Raw genomic sequence first — 26,246 nt, 5'->3', positions numbered from 1 at the left:
TATATATATATATTCCACTGTAGAGGATTTGGCCGTAGAAGAGTTGGTTGGTTGCTTACAAATGAACATTTATGTATTCATTTGTATTTGCAGTCAGTGGAAAGACTTTGTTTACATCGCGGTGCCAGTATTTGAGTGGAGTTGTGCAGCGTACCTCCAACTATCTCAGATTTGCCTGCAGCAATGACTTTGACAAAGCTTTCAAATTTATTTTTTTATTTTTTGCAGCTGGTGTGCAATTATGAACAGAAACAAAGAGATATATTCCACATACTGTAAAGCGCATTAAATATAGGGTCTGTTTAGTTTTAACTTGCATAAAAACTGGGGTGTGCTGTGGTGGAGCAGGGGTTAAGCACAACCCACATATGGAGGCCCTAGTCCTCGACGCGGCCGTCACAGGCTCGATTCCCGGCCTTGGCGACCCTTGCTGCATGCCCTCCCCCCTCCCTCATTGCCCACCCTCCTGTCAATCAACGATCAAGTAAAGGCCACAAGAGCCAAAAAAATCTTTAAATAAATTAATAAAAAAAACTTACATAAAAGTTTGTTTACGTAGCAAATTTTGGAAAAAAAAGTTGCATTTATTCGAGTGCTTTCCACAGCATTATTTTAATTTGAGAAGAATTAAAACAACCTTTCATTTTCTGCTTCTTTTCTTTTTTTCTTTCTTTTTTTCCAGCTTTGTCTGACGGCCAGTCCAACTTCCTCCTGAATGGGAACTTTGTGGTGGCGATGTTCAAAAGGGAAATCACCTTCAAGGGAACGGTCATCGAGTACAGCGGCTCGGACACTAAAGTGGAGCGCATCAACTGCACGGACCGCATCGAGGAGGAGCTCGTTTTACAGGTACTAAAAAACGCTTGCGTTTTTGTTTTGTTTACCGAATTGTTTTTTTTGATAGAGCCTCATTTTTTTAACATAAACCTCTGCAGAAGATTCTCTTTGTCGCGTAGCGAGTTTTAATCCCTCCATTTAAAGATGTGACGTCTCAGTGTGGACGCCGTTGTTTCGGCAGGTCTTGTGCGTGGGGAACCTTTACAACCCAGATGTGCGTTACTCCTTCAACATACCCATCGAGGAGCAGAGGGAGCAGTTTGTGTGGGATCCCTCCGGCTCCTGGCTGGAATGCAGCCGCCTCTGTCAAGGTACGGCCTCAGCTGTGCTGTGCAGACTCCTCTCAGTGGTGTGGGGTCGGTGTGGTCAAGCGCATTTACAGAAGCAGGTGAAGGCTGCTGGTATTTCAGAATAAAATTGGTCCAGTGGTCTGATTGTGGATACCAAGTAAATGATATCTCGACACCAAACGACCCATGGGGGGCGGTACAGGCTGGTGGTTGGGAACCGCTGCGATCTGTGGCTTAAGACAAACTGGACCTATTATTTATGGCTTTCTTCTTGACTCTTTTCCATTAAGGGCAGATTTCTGAAATTCATCTTTTGAAAAATTCTCTTACCAATGTTGTTGATCCCCTCAGCTCCTCTGGCGTCACTCTGGACATCATGGCTGCTTCTCTGATTATTGCTCTCTTTCTCATATTTACAAGGATCTATCTAATGCCAGCCTTCGTTTTCGTCCTGTGTTCAGGTGAGAGACGCCGGAAGGCCGTGTGCGTTCGGGACAGCGATCACCTCGAAGTATCCGATCAACGCTGTGAACGTTTACCTCGCCCCGTTGCTTTTACTGAGCCCTGCAACACCGACTGCGAAGTCAGGTGGGAATTCAGGAACCAGCACAGCCACTATACCGACACACAGCCCTTCAACGAGCCCCAGCGTTCCCAGACGTTTACGCAAACATCTTTTACTCTACAGATGGCACGTCGCCGGAAAGAGCGACTGCTCGGCGAAATGCGGCCCCGGCTACCGCAGCCTGGATGTTCAGTGTATGAAGTACAGCCAGACGAAGAGACGCAGCGAGAGGATGGAGGCCAGCGTCTGCGGCGACATCGCCAAACCTCAGACGAGGGAGACCTGCCATGGGGACTGTCTGCTTAAGAGCTGGCAGTACAGCGCGTGGTCGCAGGTAACATCTGCAGCAAAATAACTGTTGCGAGCTTGACCCTGTTGCAAAGCCGCACTAAAAAGCCCTGTTGTGCAGTGCTCTAAGACGTGTGGACGCGGGATTCGCAGCAGAGAGTCTTACTGCATGAACAACCTGGCCCGGCGGTTGGTGGACAGAGAGTGCAGCGACTACGAGAGGGCAGTGACCGAGTCCTGCAACGACCAGCCGTGTCCAAAGTGGACAGTCAGTGAGTGGAGCGAGGTGGGCTCTCACAAATACACACTAAAAGCATGAATAATTTGCAATAGTTCTCCACTTGCATCAAAGTAAACCTCTTTAAACCTTGTGAAATGCTGATTAAAAACTGCAACTACAGTTTTGCAAAGTCAAGTTTGGCAAGAGAGTGCAACAAATTGAACCCACGTTTTTTTTTTTTTTTAATTCCACATTCAGTAAAACAAGTATGGCTTTCAAAAATAGGATGGTATTTATAAATTGTACTGTTTTAGGATGGCTGAATGTTTGATTTGATCTCTATACACCAGATAGAAATGATCATTTCATCCTCTCTCTTTCCTAAATGCCCAAACACCACCAGTGTCTGGTGACTTGTGGGAAAGGAATGAGGCACCGCCAAGTGTCCTGCACTACGGGAGCCGGGGAGGATAAGCTGAGCGAACATTTCTGTGACCCGTCCAGCAAACCTCCCACTGTGGGGAGCTGCAAACTCCCCGAGTGCGCGACGTGGCAGGTCGGCGTCTGGGGAGCGGTGAGTTCAGTGCACAAGCTCTCACAGACGTACTGTAAATTATTCTTGAACAATACTTAATACGCATGCTAAATTGGTTAAAATAACTACATTTTTTTTTTAAATGGTTCAACTTATATAGGTTAGAAATGAAAAGTACAAGAACCACATGAACGCTTTCAGTCACTAAATCAGTGACGGGCAACCTTGATTAATTGTGCTTAGGAGAACTTATCTTGGTTGCACTGCATAAGGTACAGTAAATCTGTTGTTTCCTGCATTTTACTGGTTACTTCCCCCGACATAGTAAATGCTATTCTGACATTTATATGATTTCACTAGTYACTTTCCTTCACATTAACATTTACTCTGCAGAAATGTAGAGGTTACTTTCTAACCTCTGAGCTTTAGATGTCACCTGATATCTAAAGCTCAGCAGTTTCAGATGTCAGGTAATTTTTACTTTCYATAACTTACCAGGTGTTCTTCTATAACTTTGTTTGTTTTCTGTGAASTCACTGACTCCGGCTACCAAGTTGTTTATAAAACATCCCGCATACTTATGCTGAACTTTTAATTCACTTTCTAAAACTTACCAGGATTTTAACTGGAACTTGGTGCTTACTTCCCCTTTCACACTTTACTCTTTGTCATAAAAGCGACCTTTTGGGACTTTCAAGAYGGAGTCCTGGAACTGCGCTTGAACTTAATCGAACGTTATCAGAGACATTTTTGGAACATTTTTGACTCTTGCACATCACATTTCCCCAATTTACTGCACCAGGTTAGGCTACCACAGTTTGGAGGGTAATTGCAGAACGTCTGAAARGTTCCTGGAAAATAAACTTTAAATTCTAAATACCAGAAAATTACTTCAGATGATATATCTTTTCATAGTCCATCTGATGAAACAAATGGTTTTTACTTARGACTGCTTTGTTTTYGTGTGTGTTTYGTCTGATTAGCAAGAAGCTCTTTGTAAATCCATCTTTCATTTTCTCTAAGATTCTTTCGATTTTCTCTCATTTTCTATCAGTCCATAYTGGACTTTTTTTTTTCTCACACATGCAGTTCCTGTCTTACTGACGATTCCAACTTTGGATTTGGGTATTCGAGCAAATTCAGCAAACAACTCAAACATCTGTGAATGGATGTCATTGTATAGTTTATACATGCAAGGCTAATTCCTCCCCGCATGTTTATATGAAATAAGATATTTGCAAGTGCTGGAGGACATCTTCCCTTCTGTGCTTGTGTGATTATAAATTGCTGGTCAAATAAACCCATCTCAGCACTTCCTTCTACTCTCGCAGTGTTGCTAATCACAGTCGGGTGGCTTTGTAAGTGACGGGGTAATTAGGTGAAGGGTCAGGTTGAACTGACGTTTCTGCACATAAGTGMATGTCAAAGTCTTAATCAGCTTTTCCCTTGACGGACGTTGACTGACCTCAAAAAAGAGAGGGCTCCAACTATCTTACACTCCACCCCGCCCTTTTTCTTTTTKAAAATTTGTGTCTAAGCACATTTGTGGTTTTGTGCTTCAGTGTGCAGTGACCTGCGGACACGGGTACCAGATGAGAGCTGTGAGGTGCGTTTTAGGGGATTACGGCGACTCAGTAGATGACAGAGAGTGCAACGCTGCAGCGAGGCCCAGAGACAGTCAGGTAGGGCTAAAGAGACATTTAAAAATAAAACCCAACCAATTAAGCAAACTGCTTACACACTAAAGAGTGTAGACTTTGTTTGTATGTATTTCAGTGACAAAATGCAGTTTGTTACTTTTGTAAAACAATACATTCTATTGTAAGCACACCAACTATCTTGTTACATGTGTAAATATTCACTTTTTTCAATGTACATTGGGTTTCTCCCGTTGTTTAAAAGATTTATATTTTTTTAATCTTTTCTTTCTTATGCATAGAAAGAACATTCCTATTGCTTTTTTTGCTCTGGTACCAGTTAGAGCRTTCTTACAGATTAACCTTTTTGTTTGGTTGGTGTAATTTCTAGCAAGAATAATCTGGATTTTTTATTTTTATTTTTATTTGGGAGATACTTCTGGACAATATTTCAGTTTTTTATTCTAATCCTCTGGTAAACTGTGTTAATCTTCRTGGTTTGTAGGATTGTGAGATGCCTGCTTGTCCATGGACCTCTGCAGCTCAAATTACGCCTCGCCCTGACAACACCGTTCAGCTTGTGACTCAGTGGAGATTCGGCTCCTGGACTTCTGTAAGAACTGATGGGTTTGGTGTTTTACCTGCGGTATTTGCCGAGCACGATGGTTTATTCTTGTTATTTTACATGTGTAGGTAAAGGCAACGGTGGTAAAATCTGATCCACGCATCCACATTCCTGTGTATTTTAGTAGAAACAAACCATACACAAGTAACTGCTCCGGTCTGCTACATATGGTTTTAAGTTTGAGGGTCCTATCCGAATGACTTGACATGTTTTTCCATTTTTCCCCAGATAAAGCTTCTTCTATGCGGCTATTATCTTTTTTTACGGTTTGGTGCTTTTGTAGCTTCACTTTCTCTCTCACACAAATAAAAAAATGCAGACACACACACACACTCCGGGGTCTGGGCTTGGAGGCCCCTCCATCTCCCTAATAGTTTGCATTGTTACATAAATGAAAAGCAGATCTCATTTCAACATGACTGTACAATTTCCGCAGTTGAACCGTCTCCGTCAGCCTGAACGTTGATGTGAGCTCATATGCCAAGCAGGCCTCTCTACCAGACACCTTCAGACACACGCACACACACACACACACGCGCGCACACACACACACACACACGCACACACACATGCACGCAGATTCTCTCATATCCAAAGGAGAAACACTTTCTTGCTCCTTAAAGAATCATTGTAGGTTGTATCGCATGTTCATCAATCAGACGTGAGGTTTTCCTCGGCTGCAAAAAATATTGTCAGTGCTTCTGTGGAATTTACGCTACTGTACAATACATTGATTCACAACAAACAATTCATCTCAAGGATTTAGACTGATCCGCATTGCCGGCACTAAGTCAGGTTCGTTTCCAGTGAAAGTTGGATTCCACCAAGGCTGCCCTTTGTCACCGATTCTGTTCATTACCTTCATGGACAGAATTTCTAGGTGCAGCCGAGGTGTTGAGGGCGTTGTACCGGTCCGTCGTGGTGAAGAGAGAGCTGAGTCAAAAAGCGAAGCTCTCGATTTACCGGTCGATCTACGTTCCCACCCTCATCTATGGTCATGAGCTTTGGGTCATGACTGAAAGAACGAGATCATGGATACAAGCGGCCGAAATGAGTTTCCTCCGCAGGGTGGCTGGGCTCTCCCTTAGAGATAGGGTGAGAAGCTCGGTCATCCAGGAGGGACTCAGAGTAGAGCCGCTGCTCCTCCACGTCGAGAAGAGCCAGTTGAGGTGGCTCGGGCATCTGGTCAGGATGCCTCCTGGACGCCTCCCTGGTGAGGTGTTCCGGGCACGTCCCACCGGGAGGAGGCCTCGGGGAAGACCCAGGACACGCTGGAGGGACTATGTCTCTCAGCAGGCCTGGGAACGCCTTGGGGTTCCMCCVGAGGAGCTGGAAGAAGTGGCTGGGGAGAGGGAAGTCTGGGCCTCCCTTCTGAAGCTGCTGTCCCCGCGACCTGACCCCGGATAAGCAGCAGAAAATGGATGGATGGATTTAGATTTGTTCATTTTCATAATCATGGCTTCTAATGATTATCTCAGTGATTTGGTGCAGAAAGGGAACCCAGCCTAAGTCCAGACTCCAATCCGATGTAAAATCGTTGGTGAAAGTTGTTGTTTGCAAATATTATACATCTAATCTAATTAACCATTAACTAGTTTGTAGATAATARTTTGCAATAAAATAACAGTCCCTAAATATACGAAGATGGCAGCCAAAAATCTTTAGACATGTATTTGTTGGTTTATCAAATAAAAACCCAATAAATGCAATGAGTTCGTTGTATGAATGCTTTTGCAACTATATGAGCAATCTTTAAAAATCAAGGATTTTGACTTCCATTTGTGTGACGTGACTATTTAACATAATCAGTTATCCAAGTCTGCTTCTAGTACAGTTAAATTCTTTCTTCACAAATTCCTGTAAAAAAAACCCCTAAAAAACAGTTTTCTTTTCGATTAGAGTTGAAAACACTAAATTTGTAATCAAACGTTTTACCTTTCTCCTAATGCTCTGAAGCTTAAAATTTGTGCATTTTCTAATTAATCAMTGCCTTCTTTTTTTTTTCTTTTTCTTTTTCTGCGCAGTGCTCTGTGTCCTGTGGGAAGGGGAAGCGTGCGCGATACGTCAGCTGCCGAGACGCTCAGGGCGGAGTGGCTGACGAGTCGTACTGCACTCACCTGCCGCGGCCCCCGGAGTTCTCCGCCTGCTTCAGCCCCTGTGGTCAGTGGCATGCCGGAGAATGGTCTGCTGTAAGTACAACATCAAAGGCTTAGATCAACATTAACAACAATTTAATAAATTATTTTAAAATCTCTCTAAGGGTTTGTTTTGTTTTTTCCATTTAAAAGCAGTACTGCGGTGAAGTTCGTAGTTATTTAACATCATCGTTCAATTTTAAACTGTGATCATATGAGGGGGGAAAAAAAGTCTGTTTAATAGCCCTTTAAAGCCAAATGAACTTCTTTAATGGAAAAAATAAGTCTGTTAAATTTAATTTGGCACATTAAATTGATTTCTCCTTCATTTTCTCAGTCGAAGCTTTACAAATCTTCATGTCTTGAGGCGTAGCAATAATAAGCAGTTTGTGGAAACAATTAGAAGCAACTCTCTGTTGTCTTTGGGCCAAATTCTGGACCTGGAAAATGTCCTAGAGAAATCTAATTAGACAAAGAAGTTCAAATAATTCAGGGCAAGGAGTCTATGTACGGTAGATTAGGCGGTTACTAGCCAGGGATCCAAACTGAATGTCAAAATGTTGAGATTTTTTTTCGGTGCATGAAGGGGGTCAATATCTGGTAAAAACTAAAAAAAAAAAAAAAAACAAGAACATTTTGTTTTGTAGACTAGAGATGCAGTGTTTACCCTACCATTATTTGCCCCATCACAGTGGGTGCTGCACACCCCCAAGGAGACCACCCACACCCCACCAAGAAATGTCATTCACTTTATTAACCTATCTAAATAGATCAAATCATGGTATGTTTCTGTCCCTATGTGGGTGCTTTGCTACTCTCTCAAACTAGGTTTAATGTCGAAGCATTGAACGTGACACGAGTGTTCGTGGCTGTCACAGCATCTGGTCATGACACCTGGTTGTACAATACCTCTGAACTTTTGTAGCTCCTTCCACTTTGGATAATTTGGAGGGTGCTCTTGCAGAACAGGTTCGCCTGCATTGGCATTAATATGATCCCTCATTTTCGGAGAAAAACTGCAGTTCACCAACGGATGGATCGAACACTGCTTGCTCGTGCGCGCTAAATGCAAACGTTTAAAAGTCCGTCCGTAACTCTCCTTTGCTCTAATGTGAGTAGGAGACGAACTAAATCTCCTACCTCTGATATACTTGACGATGGTACAGGAGTACCAAATAAAGCGCTTCATGCCCTACTCTTGACACGCAGCAAAAATCCGGTCATCGCCGAATAAAAACGTTTAACCGAGAAATGCTTCCTCTGGCTGCATAAGACTGAGCTTGGAAAGGAAACACATAAGTGACAGACTTGAGAGAAAGATACAGACTCTGAAACGCCACCAAACACACCACCAGTAATAACCAGCAGTAATAACCAGCAGTATGTGTAAATGTATCATTGCAGATATTTGATGAATGTTGTGATATTAGATACTAAAACCAGGACATTTGTAACACGTCGTCACTTGCCGTAAATTCTTGTATTTTATTTATTTATAACTTGTGCAAAACTCTATGAAGTTTAACATTTTTACATTGGAAAAAAAAGTGACAATATTTTTTTTCCCCCTCTTTTGTGCTTACAAACATTTCCTCCTGACTTTCCCAGTGTTCGGTTACATGCGGCGTCGGACGGACCACCAGACACGTGGTCTGCTCCAACTACCACCAGCCGGTGGACCAGTCTTTGTGCGATCCCGACGAGAGGCCCGCGGCCGAGCAAGAGTGCACGGCTGCTCCCTGCCCCTCCGCCTACAACCGTCAGCACATTTACGAACAACCCTACGGATACCCTCAGGATCCGGGACGTCATCCGGGACACAGCAGCTGGAACGTCCCGTCCGCAGACAACCAGTGGAGGACCGGACCGTGGGGCGCAGTATGTTCAGCACAAATAGCACGTCTTAGAAAAATAGCAGCGAGCGAAAAATAGTGTTTTACCTGCACTTGAGGTATGCGTGTATGTTTTTGTTTTTTGGGGGKTTTTTTTGCGTGCAAAGACGATCTTTTGAACCAATTAGGTTCGAGCGTGAGGGAGCAGATGGGTTTTATCTCTCGAAGCAGAAGGCAAGTGGAGACACAATGAACCTTATGATGTACTTTATGTTCCGACATGGATGTGTTGGTTAGCCTGTGATAAAACAAAACAAAACAAAAAAACAAAGGTTTCCACGATGAAACTCTGACGCAATGAAAACAGATGAAGCAGCAAACATTCTGTTTTTAACCCGTTTGCAACGTTGTATTCGTCAACTTGATTTGACCTTTCATAGTGATTTTATTCTATGTTGAAATTGCCATGTCAGGAAAAAAAAAAATTCTTCTTGCAAACTAATGGTTTTAATTTTAAATTACGCTGTTTACGCAGCGTCTAGATTCAGTCTGTTCTGTCCTCCCCCACATGTAGCCGGTACTCTGTGTTCTCCCTCCCATTAACAGAAGGGATACATCATTATGATTTGATTCAGAGCCATTCGATTAGCTTATGTCAAGGCAGAATCCTCTGACATTTCTTGGAAGACGTTTGTTCRTGGTTAGATCATCTTGGCACTGAATGGTTATTGCTGCTTAGAGGCTGAAAAAGATCTTTAAACTACRTCTGTTTCCATCAGTAGATGAAAAATCCTTAGCTATTGTTGTAGGGGAAAAAATATTGACATTAGTTCCCTTTTTTTATATATATTTCTGTGAAAAACTTAAGTGAGCTTTAAAAATCCAAAAATTTAGTACAGTGTGCTTACAAGCTGCATATTGGACACGGAGAACTTTGTGGAAAAACCCCTTTGACCTCTCCTGACTACATGAAGAAAAGAACACACGGAGCTCAAGGAACAAACTCGAAAGCTGATAACAAGACGGAACGAGTTAAATACAGGSTGATACAGCAAAAAAGGGAAGCTTTAAAAGACCTGAGACAGAGGAGGAGCCTCAACAGCTCTGAACGTTCAGCCAAAGCTGCAGTGGAGTGGTGCAGAGCTACGGTCCAGTTAAAGTGCAGACCTAAAACTTTCCTTCAGCTTTAAAAAAAAAAACCCAAAAAAACAAAAAAAGCACTTTATGTTGGTCTATCACATAGATTCCCAATACAATCAAAGTAAGTAAGTAGTTTTGTACAACTAAGGGGTTTAAATACCTTTGCAGTCCTTTCATATCTTTTCTTACCAAGGCAAATAAAAACGGTGCTCTGGTGTGAAATAGTTTGAATTGAAATGAATGTAAACAAACATTAAAGCCGAAGTATTTCCGGCCGAAACTGATCAAAACAATAGAATTTTATGCAGCGCCATGGCAGATCGGAGGGATCGATATATTTAAAGACGCACAAACGGAGCTAAATAATGCATCCTGATGAGCTGCGTGTTTCCTTCAGTGCTCCAGCACCTGTGCGGGAGGCTTCCAGAGGCGAGTGGTGGTCTGCCAGGACGCCGACGGGCGGAGTAACAGCTACTGCGACGAAAGGGTCAAACCCGCMGAGTCCAAGAGCTGCGACTCCGGGCCCTGCCCCCTGTGGAACTACGGGGTCTGGGGAGAGGTGAGACTATATTCTGGGTTACGGTCTTTCCTTGTACCTGACCTTTTTTTTTCTTTTAATTAGGAATGTATTTTTTATTTGCATTGAAAGGCACACAAAGACTCCTGAGCTCCAAGGAGGACTCTGTGTTGTGTGGATGCATGACAACGTCAATGAGCACATTATAAATTCATGTGMCAGGTAGTTTTAGGATCCAAATGAAGGAACATTGGGGGCAGAAACTCAGATCTGTAATTCTTCAACCCAAAGCAAAGTGAGAGTAAGACGTGAACAGAAACTGAAAGGACAGGAATAAGAGCAGAAATATGAGGGTAAAGCATAAATGAGCTTGATGGGTAAAACGAAAGAAGTGCTAGCAAGAACCTGCCAGAAATATTGCTTATCGAGAATGGTTGTAATTGAACTACACATTTATTGATGAGCCATGCACTAAGAATAAGACGACAAGATAAAAAAAAAAGCTAAAGAAAGAGAGACAGAAACTTAAGGAAACCTGCTGAAAATCCTAGATCTGCACAACGATGCACATCCAGGTCTTGAGAACATGCAGTGCCCGGCTCACGAGAGGGAGATGAAAGCTTTCACAGGTTACAAACTGTTTTAAAGAAACTTGTCATTGTCACATGCAAAATATTCCAGTCCAGGTTTGAATTGTCCATTTATTGCAGTTTTTTAATGTTTGTCCCCAATAAACATCGAAAGTCCTCTTTCTTGTGCTTGCAAACTGGAAGAAGATGATCAAATGCAGACTCGCGATAAAACCCCAGAATCTGAGACAGTCAATTGGATCGTTTTGCACTTTGTTGCTTGGAACAAGTAAAAAAAAAAAACACACGTCAGTTTCAACCCGTCTAGCCGAGCCTCTTAAATATCCTCTGAAAACTTTTCCATCAGCAAAGAACCAAATGAAAGATAAAACATCTACCAGGTGCGGTCTGAGACCAAATGTGTCAAACTCAGGGCCCAAATCCAGCCCRCTGTACGTTTTTATAACTTGACTTTATGAAAAGAACCTTCAAGGTTGTTGTTGTGTGCTTAAATATTATTTTATCAATCCGATCAGTTTTAATTTGCGTATTGTCAATTCATATCAGCGTGAAAAGATGGCCTGGTGTTTATTACGAGRATCTAAATTAGTTTTATCAAGATGTCCTGCCACAACATTTGGGACCTGGATGTGGCTCAAAACCAAAGTGAGTTGAACACCACTGGTCTATAAGGTGTGTGCTAGATTTCCTTCTTCCGTCTTTTAAAGACTTAACATTCAGGTGCTGTAGAAAGAGAGCCTAGATTAACGGGAGAAAAGTAAAGCCGGCTCGTCACGTCTACGTTCCCAACTAGCCAGAGCGGCACCAGAAGCTTGACGCATTTCCTCCGCCGTTTCCCTCAGTGCACCCAGACTTGTGGTGGAGGGAGGAAGACTCGCCTGGTGGTGTGTCAAAGGCCCAGCGGTCAGAGACTCAACGACTACAACTGCGACGTCCTGGACAAGCCGCCCGACGTGGAGCAGTGCAACCTCCAGTCCTGCCCGGGCGCCGCGTCCTGGCATCGCCGACCGTGGAAGCCGGTACGATAGTACTAATTTCACCTCCAACATTTACTTTCCTCAATTAGGGGGAGGAGGGGGGGTGCATCACTGTGAAAAAGAGAGAGATCGTGTGTTATGATAATGGCTCCAGGCGGGAAACTGTAGGAGTTCCTGAAGTAAATGCCGGGTATCGAGCTTCACTGTTTACTAGCCGACTTCAGCCCACCCAGATGGGCCCCTCAGTGGCATGGTGCTGATTAGAATGCAAAAAAAAAAAAAACAGAAAACATGCAGCAACAATGCTGCTCCATCTACAGCGTCATTAAAAACACATGGAAGGCATTTTGGACTCTAGGCTTCAAATTAAAACCTGTAAATCAGGACAGTGCTGTCCAGCAGTGCCTTCGATTTATGGAGGGAAGTATTTATTTCATATATTAGGCGTGAAGAAAATAATCCCTGCTGTCTTCATCCTGTATCTGCAGTACACAAGTGTATATTTGTGTATAAGAGTTAATATTATGGCCTTTATTGAACAGCAACAAAGGCCTCTCAGTGTATTTTGTGTATGTATCGTTGTACAGTTTGATTTTATTTTTCCAAGTAGCTGGGGTTTTTTTGTAACTGAATATTTAATATTTTACTGGTGCTCCTGGTCAGAACCTCTCCCGTCCCGCGATGGGCAAATACAGTTTGTACAGAGGAACGTAGTTTTCATTCCTGTTTTTGATTGCGCTTGTACTCAAACTGAATTTAAAAAAAAAAACGCTTCATCTCCGTTTGAAGGTCTGGAAAATGTCCAAGTCGTCAAGCAGTTTGAAAAAAAGGTTGAAATGCCGTCCAAGAAATAAGAGTTAAACAGAATAAAGTGCAATTAAATGTACTGTTATTTGACAGTGAGCGTCATAAGGAAAGGCTTTTTTTTCTATAATATCAAGATGTTCTGTTTGGTTAGTGAATCCTTTCCAGTCTGCCTCTGCACTTATCGTTGCAACCCACTGTGAAAATGTATAAAACTCATGAAATGCATGAATTTTTACTGGAGTAGCATAATGTAACACTGAATAACATAGAAAATTCCACATAAATGTTGCATGATGAAGGGAAAAAATCCACATCTTTATAAATAATTGGCTTTTTTTCCCTCCTATTTTACTAGGGTGTATGACTCTCCATTGCCTCCAGAATTGTTTTTTCTTTATTACATTTTCCGTCGAGTTGATTTGTGCCCTGCTGCAGAGGTAGCAGGTCACATGACTCAACAACACGTCTTAGAGGATATTCTGGATTTATCTGGGAGATTAGTTTACCTGAAGGTTCGTCTTTGTGGTTGAGTCTATCAAACCAAACCCTCAGGTGGTGCACAAAGTCAACCTGTGACACCACTGGTCTCTTTTAGCCAAGTTCAGTGAAACACAACTGGGCAACTTGAAAATATGTTGGTTTCTCAAACTGGGATGATTCATGACTGTATCACGAGAGCAGCCATGCATCATAATGATCGGAATAATATTAAGAGATGGTTTATTTGTACAAAATTTACTTTCCATCCAAGGCCATCTCAGTCTTCAGACCAAGATCGTTTAGTTAACAAGTTGGGTGAGTTGAAGAGAGCGAAAGACAGAACTGGGACTCTGGACGATGTAGAGAAACTGTGCAGAGACGAGAGTTTAAAGGTTACACCTTCTCTGTTTGCTTCAGTCTTGTGAAATGAGTAGCAGAAGACTAAGAGGTGATATAAAAAGAAGAAGGTATTAGTATTAAAATCAAGTATGTAACTGAATAAATATGCTAAAATTAAAATTAAAGTAGTTTTTTTCCAGAGTGAAATTATGCTACTCCTGTAAAAAAAACAACAACTTACTTTAAAGCAGCAGTAGGCAACTTTTATTAAAATATGCGTTTACATATTTGTTAAAACTGTCACTATGTCCTGAGAGTAGAATGAGACAGATGATGTGTTGCTTAGCGGTGTCGATCATGATGGTGTACAAGCTGCTGCTCATACCCTCCGTCCACACAACGCGTAAAGCCATTCAAGCTCAAGATTGGCAATTTGTTGCAGTTGTGCCAATGGCATAGAAACTACCTAACGCTGCAGGAAAGCGATCTGTCGGTGGTCATGTTATCGAAACGTCAAGATTCTCTCAGGACTCTGTGCTCCATGTGGCTCCATGTTGTAATTTCTCCATCCCATCAAGTCAAAGAAACAGGATTTTCCTAAAATAAGTCAACTTTTGCCTGGGGTTCTCAGCTAATCATGTCGGCTCGGCACTTCAGAAGCAACACCTGCATCACTTATGCAAATGAGTGAAATTTGATACGAACAACATTAGCAGCTTCTGTGTGCTTCTTTAAATAGAGTAGGGAAATGTTCTGGGTATTGTTAAGTATTATCAGGTTTCAAGTTTTAAAATAAAGTATTTATTTCATTACATGGGGTACTATTGACCGCAAATTCAAACATCGGCTCACAGATGCTTTTCCGGTCGTCCGTTGTCGTTTTTTTTTTTTCTGCGTATGGCCAGTTGTTTTTTTTTTTTTTTTTTTTTTTGTTCTGAAGGATTTTTATTCCAAAAATAAAAACATATATAAATATGTACGTATTTATTTCTTTACAACAGATTATTAATTGTTGCAGCTGTAATATTTTTTTCCAGTTCAGACTGAACACTTGACTAAAGTTACTCTCCATTTTTAAACATCAGTTTGTTGGTGCTGGCTCACGTCTCCGCTCTTAACCTCTATTTGTTCTTACTCGGGTCACAACGAAGGCGTTACGACTTTAGAAACACACGATGTCCTGATCAACATGTGCATGTAGTCGTCACTAGTGGCAATAACGAATGTCATAATTCTTGGCTTGTATGTAATAATAACTTGAACAACATGGAAAGTTTTTTTTTTCTTTTTTTGTTAAAAACGAGAGCTGGGTATGTCTCTGTGTTGTCCTGCGATGGATTTGTCCCCTGTCCAGCCTGATGACTGCTTGGATCACCAAGTTTAGTAGCTGTCTGGAAAGGGACTCAGTAGTTCAGGAATAACTCTGTGACCACAGTGGCCCAAACCTGGAATGCTTATATTGTTTGCAGCGATTCAAATTTTACACCACCGTGGATAGAAGAGAGAAGATAGGAGAAGTTGGCCCCCTTTTTTCCTGAAAAATAAGATAAGGCAGCTAAATATTTTTTATAAGAAATATTTACGGTCAAATATTTAGCAGTTTTGTCAACAAGACACTGTTGTGCTCTGTCAACAAGAGCACAATGGTGGTAGCTAAGTGAACAATTACCTCCAAAGTCTTTAACTTCACCTCAGTTTAAAGGATATACAAATATAAATAAATTATTTAAAAATAAAATAAAGAAAACACAGATTTTGTATGTTGTCGTGACATGAAGCCGTAAAAACAAAAAAAAAAAATATTGAAAGCTAAAAAAAACACATCATATTCACATTAATAAACAGTGGATGAAAACTGACTGCCTGGAAGCTCTGTCAGTAAGACAGAGCAGATGGTTTTAGTGGGTTGTAAAAAAAAACACAAAGAACATTCAGATATTCAGCTTTAACACTCAGAAATGATGTTGAGCTGGTTGTCATGGTAACAGGAGAGTTGGAACCGACTACTCTCAGTCTGAAACTATGCAGGTGTGTGGGTATGTTTGCTTGAGGGAGGCGGCCTCTGAACTAAGATCAAACTCAAACAAACTAAGCTGTGATCATGTTTTCAGAATAAACGCTCGAGTTTAATTTACAGTCCTACAAATGAATAAACCTTCCGCGGGCAGTCAAAGGCTGTTTTATCTGAGATGATCTCACCAGAGATCTGGGGTCATTTCTGTAGAGGATACATAGGTAGCTCCCCTTCTTAGTGCTCCTGCTCCTTACTGTTATTGTGTATGTGAGTGTGTGTGTGTGTGCGTGTGTGTGTGTGTTAGTGAGTATGCGAGTATGTTCACTAAAACCGAGCAATGGTGCTATGGTGGTTTCACTCCCACAGCCATTTTTTTTTCCTTTTATACTTTGTGGTCCAAAAACAAAATGAATCAAGTCTACGTTATTGTTATTATTATAATAATTATTTTGTATTGTTTCGGTTCATTGTTTGTTTGTTTTTTTTGTTTGTTTGTTTTGCTATTTATTTCATTCACATGCAAAATACTTAGGTTATGTTGAGCATTTTTATGTAAAATTTATTAAAGAGACATAACTGTAACATTTGTGTTGTTTCTTAACGTTATCCCTATAAGCGAAATAAAATCTGCTTTTGAAAATACTTTTTTTTTTTTTTTTTTTTTTTTTCAAAATTCTCTGATCTCTAAAAAAAACCTCAGTAAGCACATAAAACTTGACAATACTTCAAGGATGTGCATTGCGAGCAAATAAAAACAAGACACAGCACCACACAAAGTCAAATCTTTAAATATGAACAGTTTATTGTTTTGGCAGGGTAGACATTTTTATGACATGCAACTGGATTTGAATGTGCTTTTTTTTTTTAAAGGTTTTATTGGCTCTAGTGGCCTTTATTTGATAGTTAATTGACAGGAAAGTGGGTAATGAGAGAAGGGGGAAGACATGCAGCAAAGGTCGCCAAGGTTGGGAATCGAACCTGCAACAGCTGCGTCAAAGACTAAGGCCCCCATATGTGGGTTGTGCTTAACCCCTGTGCGACCACAGCACACCCTTGAATGTGCTTTTTGATAGGGTGCATGCAAAAAAACAAAATTTGTAATTAAGGGACTTTTTTTCTAGTCATTTAAAGTATGTCTAGTTATTTAGACCCCTGCTGTGTAAAAGGAAGCGATTGATTGATGTACCAATCAATTCAAATCGACCTTCATCGGCCCTGATCAGTCATTAGCACATCACATTGTGAAAATTCAGATTTGGTTTTATGCTATTCACTAATCGCCTCAAATCTAGAAATTTGAACCAAATTCAATCTATAAACAAATTATCCAACATTATGCACTATGATAAGAGTTTAATAGAAGTCAGACAAAGATTAGGAACATATGACTTTGGATACATTCAGATAATATCATAATGTCTTCTCAGTCATATTTAAACTCAATATAAAGAACACACTTCTTTTTATTTTACACGTTACAGAGTAAAAACCAAATCATCTGGTCACAGCACAAGCTAAACCAGGCGTCGGCCTGGAAACTCCTGATTGGCGCATCTCCTTTTGTCTTCATTTAATGTGTTTCACCACTTTGTTTTACAGTTTCCCTAGAGAAAGCTGACCCAGGCAAACATTGACGCTGGGTGGCACATCTGCTTACCATTGCCGTAATAGAGGTCTCAGTAATGCATTTGGCTCCAGACTGCAGAAGTTCGCTTTATTTACCGTAGCAGTAATTGAGATGAATTCGTTTTGGCAAGGGGTTGCACAGCTGAGAAAACCCACTAATCACACAACGCAGACTCTGGGACTGAAGAGGTAATATTGAATAATAATCAAATCATAATTAGTCCCCTTAGTTATCACAACACAATTCGAATTCCTCATAAAACATCTGGGAATGACCAGTTATTGCAAGATGCTAATACAGATGGCTTTTATTACAACGTGAGATAGATTTTCAGTAAATAAACTCGTTTTGCTCAATAAATTAATTTTAGTTATTTGTACAGACAAACAAAACAATAACTAAAGAAAAATGTGGGCTTTGAGTTTTTGAGAAAAAAGCCAAATATGGTAAATTATGGTTTCTTATTATGGCGTGTTGCAGCCTGATCTTGTTTTTAATTATATTGTAAAAGTTATTTATCATATATGTTGTTATTGTGAATGTCCCTCATATTCCTAGTTATCCCTAAATGTTAAATTCTCTCTCTCTCTCTCTGTCTCAATCTTTTTATCTTTCTCTCTTTCTCTAAATCTCCATATATTAGCAAAAATGTGTCAGGAGATCATAATTGTTCCATATGGAAATGATGAGAAGACACCAAGAAATAATCAGATTTATTGCAGACATTTCACAAAAAACAGACACATTTTGAATTCATTTGTCAGAGTTTTGGTTATAAAATATATACTGAGGCTATTTACCTTAAGAAAATCTGGTTCTACTGAAAATCTGGTTCATCGTACCGATATCAACAGGCACCACTTTAGTTATTTATTCCTTCTTATAAGCAAAAACACACCACTTCCTGTTAAATATATGCTTTCCGTGGGGCGGAGGCGTGGCAGCAGAGCGTCTGCAAGCTAATCACAGCACTTCAAATCAATACCACATGTACGCGTCGACATTCCTTGCTCCAGCCGAGGAGCAATGAGCATGAACACTCCTCAAACCTGCCACCTCGGGGTCAGTTGTTTGTGACATCATGGGTCTGGCGTTTCCTGTCAGTCGAGCTTGAGCAACCAAATTAGTAGATGAAAGGTTCTCCCTGGTCCTCTCAAGCACAAGGTTCTCGTCATAGCCTTGACTTGAAGGTGCGTTGGGAGATGGTATTACGCTGTGGCCCCTTTGGGTGAAAGCAAAGTGGTGGCTTGGCCAAAAGATTACAGCAAACCTTGACAAACCTTGGAGGCAGAAAACCAGGTCAGCATTTCCCATTTCTGCATGTTTCTACAGAGACGCAGGCTAAAAACTCAAAAACTTAGGGTTAGGGTTACCAATTGAAGTCTTGCTCTTGCTCACTCTTTTGCAGTCTGAATGAATTACAGGTTTGTCTCAACACATTATATGAAACAGAGTTTTTTGCTTTTTGGAGGGGGAAAAAAAAGAAGCTTCTGACGTCTCTGTACGTAATCAGAATACCAAATCTAAGCATTCAAGGTATCTACACGTCAGGCGGCTTTAAGTCAGGACACTAGGCAGAATAAAACATATGTACCTTTTACAAATTCACACAAAATAGAGATTTAAATGCACAGAATTTGTTTAAATTCCCCTAATTTTTTCCAACAAATAATATCCTAAATACCATATCTCATAATTTATTAGCGATTGCATAAAAAATTCAGTGTAAGGCCGGCGCTCCGGCTGACCTTCCACCAGGACAACCACTCTAAACAAATAGCCAGAGCTTCAATAAAATCAAATACATATGCTGGAATGGCCCAGTCGAAGTCCACATGTAAATCAAAATGGAAAATCTCTGACAAGACTCGGAAAGTAAGCTCTCCATCTGATCTGACTGAGCTTGAGCTATCTTTCAAAGACTATGATAAAGCAAAAAACATCTGTTTGCCACTGTGCAGCTGTAAATTCAGCAAAAGATGATTTGAAAAAGTATTGTCTTGGGATGACTTACCACATAAGACCAGCACACTTTACATTTTTTTATTTGCAAAAGATTTTGAAACCACTGTGTAAGACACTGCAGATTTTATTAATAGCTTTCTGTGCTAACGGTCAATCCCTGAACATACCACTAGGAGAAATTAAGGAGAGGAAGAGAGGAGCCTATGTCGTACAGAGGAGTAAATGTTTTCTCGGGGGTGATCAGGAGCAGATGCAGTGAGACGAAAGGAGAAGAGACGGGGTACCAAGGTCTGGAAGCGTTTACTTTGGGGTAACCCAGGTCTACTGAATGACAGAGGGCATGACCTTGCCTTGACACAGACAGAAAGCATCTGCTTGGCTCCAATCCATTGTGGTATTTATTTGAAATTGTTTATATCTGCATCATACTTGTACAATTTTGCCTAAAATACCGGGTCACCCTTCTAAATCAAGCAGGGACACCACTGACTAACATGCAACAAGCCAACAGCTAACAAGCCAACAGCTATTCAGATTATCACGGTGGGGACTAAACTCATGGACTGGGTTTCCATGGCTGAGAATTTCAAATCAAAGCCTTGTGACGCCAAGTGCCACTATGCAGCAGTATGAACCAGGCAATCACTGGACTCTAGAGCAGTAGACATTTTCTCTGGACTGACAAATGAAGTCTGCCTGCCTGGCAATCCAGTGAATGAGTCTGAATCGTGGTGAAGAACAGATTGTCAAGATCAAAAATCTAGTAGAACTTCTAACGATGCAGCATACAAAGATATTTTTTACCATTTAGTGCTCACTATTATGTGGGGACAGTTTGGGATGGTCCCTTCCCGTTTCAGCCGGACCGCACACCAGCGTGACGCAGTCTGGAACGAGTGAGTTGGACTGACAGAACACCTTAGGGATGTATGAAGGCACAGACTGAAAGTATTCTGATTAGCTGAAGCTGTTCTATCTACAAATACTGGATCATCTCAGTGTCGTGTATATGAGACTACAGTTTTGGTTTTGATGGGGCCTCATTCTCTTTGGACCTCTCAACACCATCAAGCTGATGGCGTAAAATGAGATGCAGCTGATATCCTTCCTAATGGGGAAGACAATGACAGATTGAGTGTTGAACTTCCTGTCAGCAAACAGGGATGTAATAATTCTAAAACTGACGATGTGCAAGATCTTCTGTAGATCTCAGCATGTTTTCCATTAGAGGTTTAACTAATACTTGACCATACTGTTTGACCATGGCAGTCAGCTACCTCTCAGTTTCTGCTTGTACGTCGTCAACGTCACCAGACCACTGTTTTTTTTTTTGTTTTTTTAAATCTCTTTCTCTTTCTCACTGTTTATTTAATGTCACATGCTGTTTTTATTTTAAGTATGTAAAGCACTTTGAAATGCTTTGCTGCTGAAATGTGCTATACAAATAAAATTTGATTGATTGATTTTGATTGATTCAAGGATGTGTGTCGAACATTGCCTCGTTCAGCGTGTTCAATAGACTGAAATACATTTAATAAGGTGCTATTTGTCAAATCACTGACCTATGTGGTGCTTTTTCTCATCTCGGGCTAAAAAGGGACAAACAATACAGTTGTATTGCAGACATTGTGGAACAATGAGTCTTTTTAAGGAGAAAACAAAGGCGTAAAGAGTTGGGTTATTGCAAAAAAAAACTAAACAATGTGATTTGATGACTAAGATTTAGACTCGAAATTCAAGGTCAAGATCCTTCTCTTGCTAGAGCTCTTCAGACTTCCTCATGCAAAGCTGCAGATGGCTGGCAGCCATGTAGATTAGAAATGCAGCAATGTAACGTCGAGCTGGAAGAGGGAAATACTTGAGCACTGTTAGACATTCACTGGAAAATCTTATACCTGGTCTTCACTGTGGATTTTTTTTTAGCTTAAACATACATACATTTTATTTCCTCAGTTAATCAATATTTTTGCAACTATATTTTATGTTGTGCTTGTTTACCAAAAGTTAAACATGTCTAGGTATATGCTTGTAAGATTCTTTCACGATAACGGTGATAACTTTAAATAAAAATACCAGATATATCACAGTTTTCACACCGAGATTTTTAAACAAACTCCGTTTTTTTTTTTTTTTTTACAAATTTAGTTTTTTTTATTGAAAAAATACAAATACTTCTGCTGCTTTTAAAAATTATAAATTTTTAAAAATATTTTAGAATGTTTCGGTATAACATAAGAATAACTCTTATTTGATAATTTTTCAATTTGAAACAAATTGTGGTTTTAAAGTGCTTATTGTGCATAATAAATATCCGGTAACACTTTATTTGAAGGGGGGTGAATAAGTCTGTCATGACACTTTCATAAACATGACATAACATCTGTCATGAACATCAATAAGCCTTCATGAATATTTATGACTGTTGTCATAAAGTGTCATTCTGTAAATTATGACACTTTTAATACAAAGTTGACATTATTCAAAATGTCTGTTATGACAACTTGACATTAACCAAGAAATCATTACTATTTAAACTTTACCCTTAATAACATAGTTATCTAATTTTTAAAGTGCAATCAGTAATTCTTTTATAACAAATTTATAACAGTAATGATCTCATTGAAATCACTTTAAACTATAGGAAATTAATGCAAATCTGCATTTCTTTCAAACTGTACCTTTTTATACGATTGCCTAAACCTGGCTTTTGCTTTTACTTACCTCTTTTCAGAGAAGGAAAAAGGGGGAAAAATGTGTTGTTCTGTCTATTTGCAGCTGGCAGATTTGTACTTACAGTCCTCTGCTGACCGAGTCCAGTCCTGTTTAGCGTCAACCCGGCTGAAGTTTGCAGTACTTACAGTTAACAGTCTGCTAAATAGAAAGAAACAGGAAGTCATTATTTCATGTCATCATCTGTATTCATAATTAGGAGAACGACTTTGCACATCACAACTATGTGAAAGACTGCACGGTGTTACTCCGGGTCGTTTTTCTGCAGAACAGAACCGATCCACGGCTCTTGAAATCCCTCTGCTCCCACGGCCATCTGTGACGTCGTGTGTCGTTTGGACTCCGGTCCTTCAAAACCTTCCTGTAAAAACAAAACCACGAACAGCAGGAAGCTGTGTGTTCAGAATTTGTAGTCTCCACATCTGAGAACGCACGTAAAACGATCGGATGCTGCGTTAAAGTACATTCTGTTCCCAGATGTCTCGTTTGTACGCCGACTAGTGTGTCACATTTGACTTGTAACATTCCACATACAAAATACTGTATGCAACAACTTTGGCAACATTCAGCCATGGGCAAACCTCCAGACTTCCCCTCCTGCAGTCTGTGCAAGTTTACTCTTGCTCTGAGTTCCCTTTAAGAGCCTGTGTACAGTTACCATATGCTTGGTATTAACGTCCTCTTGCATTGAGAGCGTGCCGCAGTGTGACTGGAATTTGACCTTTGCCTGTCTTGCAGGCAGGTTTGTGTAACAGTATAATAGGAAAACCGAGTTCTACTTTTATTCTTCAAACAAACATAAACTGATTGTGGATTTTACAACCTCCGCTGTTAGCCGAGTTCTTAAACAGCGGTATCCTTGTGTTTTATCTTAGTAATGTAGAGGCTTGTTTAACTCTTGAGATTTCCGAAATGCTGCCAACATTTCCCGATCCTGCATGTTTTAAGACAGAAATAGGTTAAAAACTCAAAAAGGGAGGACGGGGTTCCTCTGCTGTTCTCTGCTTAGCTGTTCTGTTGCGTATAGAAGTCTTGCTCTCACTCACTCTCTTGCAGACTCAATGAATTTCGGGCATGTCTCGACACATTGTACAAAACAGAGCAAACAAAAATCTCTCTGTACTTCCTCTACTTTCATCTCAAACATCTCACTCTGACTGAGGCTAGCTAACCCATTAGCTTAGTTTTCTTTTCACAATAATAACTTTCGCACCTCGTCGTTTTGTTGCCATTGTAACTTGGTAGAACTTAATGTGGCGCATTTAAAAGACTTCATTTTTAAAATTTTGGTCAGCACAGTCCCAGTTCTTTTCTCAATCTGTTGGAGTATCTGTGAAGTTCTGCGCAGACAAAGGTGCAGCCTAGATGTTTCTCCGATAGAATCTGTCAGCTGAGCTTACCTGTGGTGAGCTATGCAGTGGGTGGGGTTCACTTGGGGTTTTCCAGCTACCATTTATAGACAAAGACATTTGAAGCACACAAAAAGTCTGAGTACCTCTAAATCTCAAGTAACATTTCTTATGTTAAATGGTTTCAAACATCTGTTTTCAAAAACTCTTCAGGGCTTTTTTCCCCCTATCTTTTAACACTCAATTATGCCATTTGCTCCAGATTTGCATGAGTAAAACTGCTTTCAAGCCGTTAACTAGAGTAATTATGAGCTTTAAGATGAAGCCGCATCGACTTTCTCACTGGAACATTTGTTTCAGCTTAAGAAAAAAAAAGGAGGGTTGGGGGAAAAGAATAAAACTTGTTTCACACAAGTTGTTTTGCTTGGCTGGATTCCGATTGTGGCCGAGTCCTTCCACTTTAAAGTAATCCACATTATGCCCAGATGAGACTCGTTGGATTATACAAGACTTATCCTGCCTGATCATGTGAAATTAATGGCTGTGACGACGTGGGAGGGCAAATCTGCCTCGAGAGAGTTTAATTTCCCGTGTGAGTTGTTGAGTTATGTGTTTTGCTCTTCGCTCGGTCTCGCTGAACATGACAAATCTTCTAAATCTTTCCGACCCTCATCGGTGCGACACATTGCAAGAATGCGACACACACTCAAAAAAACACCCCCATAACTCTAGCATTATTTCTTTACAGGCTCCAGATTTTTTGAGAATTGTGCTGGGATCTAATATTATTTTAAGATAAAAATATGGATTCTAAAGTCCAGATTTATAAAGTTCAGGGGAACATTATTCTTAAAGTAAAAGTAGCAGCTTGTCTTGACCTACCTGTAGAGCCAGCTGTGGATCTTCAGGTCCCTGAGTCCTTGCCCTCGTTGCGGCTCTCGGAGATTCAAGCTGTCCTCCAGTCCCAGGGGCCTCGCCCGTTCTCTCTCTCTTCTGTCTCTCTCTCTCTCCAGCTTTTTCCAGTCACCAGCCCTGATTAACTAATGGCTGACAGATGAGGCTGGCAGGTTTGCGGGAGGAGCACGTCTCCATAAAGTTGCTGTTTTTTTTCCCCCGCCGTTCGACTGCAGATACAGCTCAGCTGGGGGAAGCGTAGCCTGTATGGCTGTGATTTTCTTTCTTCCTCCCTCCTGCTTTCTGCTCTGGTGAGGTGGGGCTAGACCCCTACACCCCACACAACCACCCCCAACCCCCACCTCTTCTCAGCCCCAGAGCGTCCACCCCACCTCCAGTGTGTCTCTTCTCCGCCGAGGAAGTTTTGCTATCATCTATGAGTAAACGTGCAGCAGGTATCTGCGGCGCTAAAGGGGCCAGTCGCCCAGGCTTTGAGGACCCTGTGTTTAAAATGCCTCTGTAATTACAGCGTGCGGGGATGCGTGTTTGTGCAGCGTTTGCCACCGCTCGCAGCGACAAGAAAAGGCAGAAGGTGGCTTTGTTGGAAAGGGCACTCTGACCTTGATCCGTTTTTCAAGATTAGGGAAGTACCAAAGTCTCATACCGAGAGGTCATCGTCGTATATCACAGCCGCCCGTCGTTACGCAATCCTTCTGAGGTCATAATCAGTGTTACAATGAAACATTATGCTGTTTATCTGGACTGGAAATTATGCATCTCGTGTATTTTATTCCAGCTCTCCCTTTTTGTGGTGGCTGGACAAGTTGGGGGTGGAGGCTCACTCATCGGGCAGAAATTGGTGCCCTAATTACCGCACGGCCACACGGGAACCGAAATCTCTTGAAAAACTTTGTCAGCTGTCTCAGGTTGTTTTTTTTTTGTTTTTTTTCCAGAGCTGTCATCACAGTGTCTGGTTTTTATTCATTATGTTTTCTCCTTTTGAGGTGCTTATTACTACCAGATGATTGTCTCGAAGAGTGTGTATGAATCCTTTCCTCTCATTCGCAGCAGCTCTCTAAAGTAAGTCCTCCGCTGACAGGTTAAGCAGCTAAACTCAGTGTGAGAGATGTTTGTCAAGAGCCTTTGAAGAAAAGGTTAATGACGTCTTTATTTCATTAAAGAGAACACACAACGATTTGTCTCTGGATACATACAATTGTGATTTGTGATCAAAATGACAAATGAGGTCAGAAATGCTACAAAAACAGAAGTCATCAAGAAAAAGACAAAGCAATGTTTGCCATGATGTGATTTTGTTTCTTTTGTTTCTTTTTTTTTTCTTCAGAAAATCAAAACAGGAAATAACAAAAATCAACTAATCTTATAAGAAACATGTCTTGTACAGAACCTGGGCTGGAAGGTCACTAAGTGAGGAAGAGGTCATTACTCAAAAAAAATAAAAAATTTAAGAAGCCAAGTCACTGTTTACAAAAGCACTCATGGACAAAGTTTTATCTTTGGAGACATTTTCTGTAATTTGATGAAGAAAAAATTGTGAAATCTTTTGCTAATATGTGGAGGTAATAAGGAGAAGCTTACAGGCCTGAGAGAATCCTGACTGTTTGATTTGGGGGATGTGGGGGGTGGGGGGGTGGCAGCCTCATGACGTTGTGGTGTTTTGCTGCAGGAACACTAGTGAACTACATAAAATACTTCGCCTCATAAGGAAAGAACATGTCAAGCTATAAAAGCAACTTCTTAAAGACGGCAGCCAGGAAGTTAAAAGCTTGAACACAAAGAACAGTGACCAAATTAGGTCTCCACGACAACAAAGTCGGTGTTTTCCAGTGGCC

General features: G+C 40.9%; 1 protein-coding gene across 2 annotated transcripts in view; it reads left to right on the top strand.

Moving 5' to 3' along the window:
• The window catches only part of LOC103465836 (A disintegrin and metalloproteinase with thrombospondin motifs 20), a 95,788-nt gene that overhangs the window by 54,036 nt on the left and 15,506 nt on the right, over window positions 1–26,246 (top strand). For both annotated transcript variants that reach the window (XM_008411017.2, XM_017305348.1), the window contains 12 exons: window positions 683–849; window positions 1,019–1,148; window positions 1,589–1,715; window positions 1,816–2,026; window positions 2,102–2,266; window positions 2,604–2,774; window positions 4,298–4,417; window positions 4,878–4,985; window positions 7,022–7,186; window positions 8,741–9,010; window positions 10,502–10,663; window positions 12,054–12,230. In XM_008411017.2, the coding sequence (XP_008409239.1) occupies window positions 683–849; window positions 1,019–1,148; window positions 1,589–1,715; window positions 1,816–2,026; window positions 2,102–2,266; window positions 2,604–2,774; window positions 4,298–4,417; window positions 4,878–4,985; window positions 7,022–7,186; window positions 8,741–9,010; window positions 10,502–10,663; window positions 12,054–12,230 (1,973 nt within the window). The remainder of the gene's footprint in view (window positions 1–682; window positions 850–1,018; window positions 1,149–1,588; window positions 1,716–1,815; window positions 2,027–2,101; window positions 2,267–2,603; window positions 2,775–4,297; window positions 4,418–4,877; window positions 4,986–7,021; window positions 7,187–8,740; window positions 9,011–10,501; window positions 10,664–12,053; window positions 12,231–26,246) is intronic.

Source organism: Poecilia reticulata, linkage group LG6, assembly GCF_000633615.1.
Source record: "Poecilia reticulata strain Guanapo linkage group LG6, Guppy_female_1.0+MT, whole genome shotgun sequence".
In the NCBI taxonomy this organism is placed as follows: Eukaryota; Metazoa; Chordata; class Actinopteri; order Cyprinodontiformes; family Poeciliidae; genus Poecilia; species Poecilia reticulata.
This window is presented reverse-complemented; position numbering and strand designations above follow the sequence as displayed.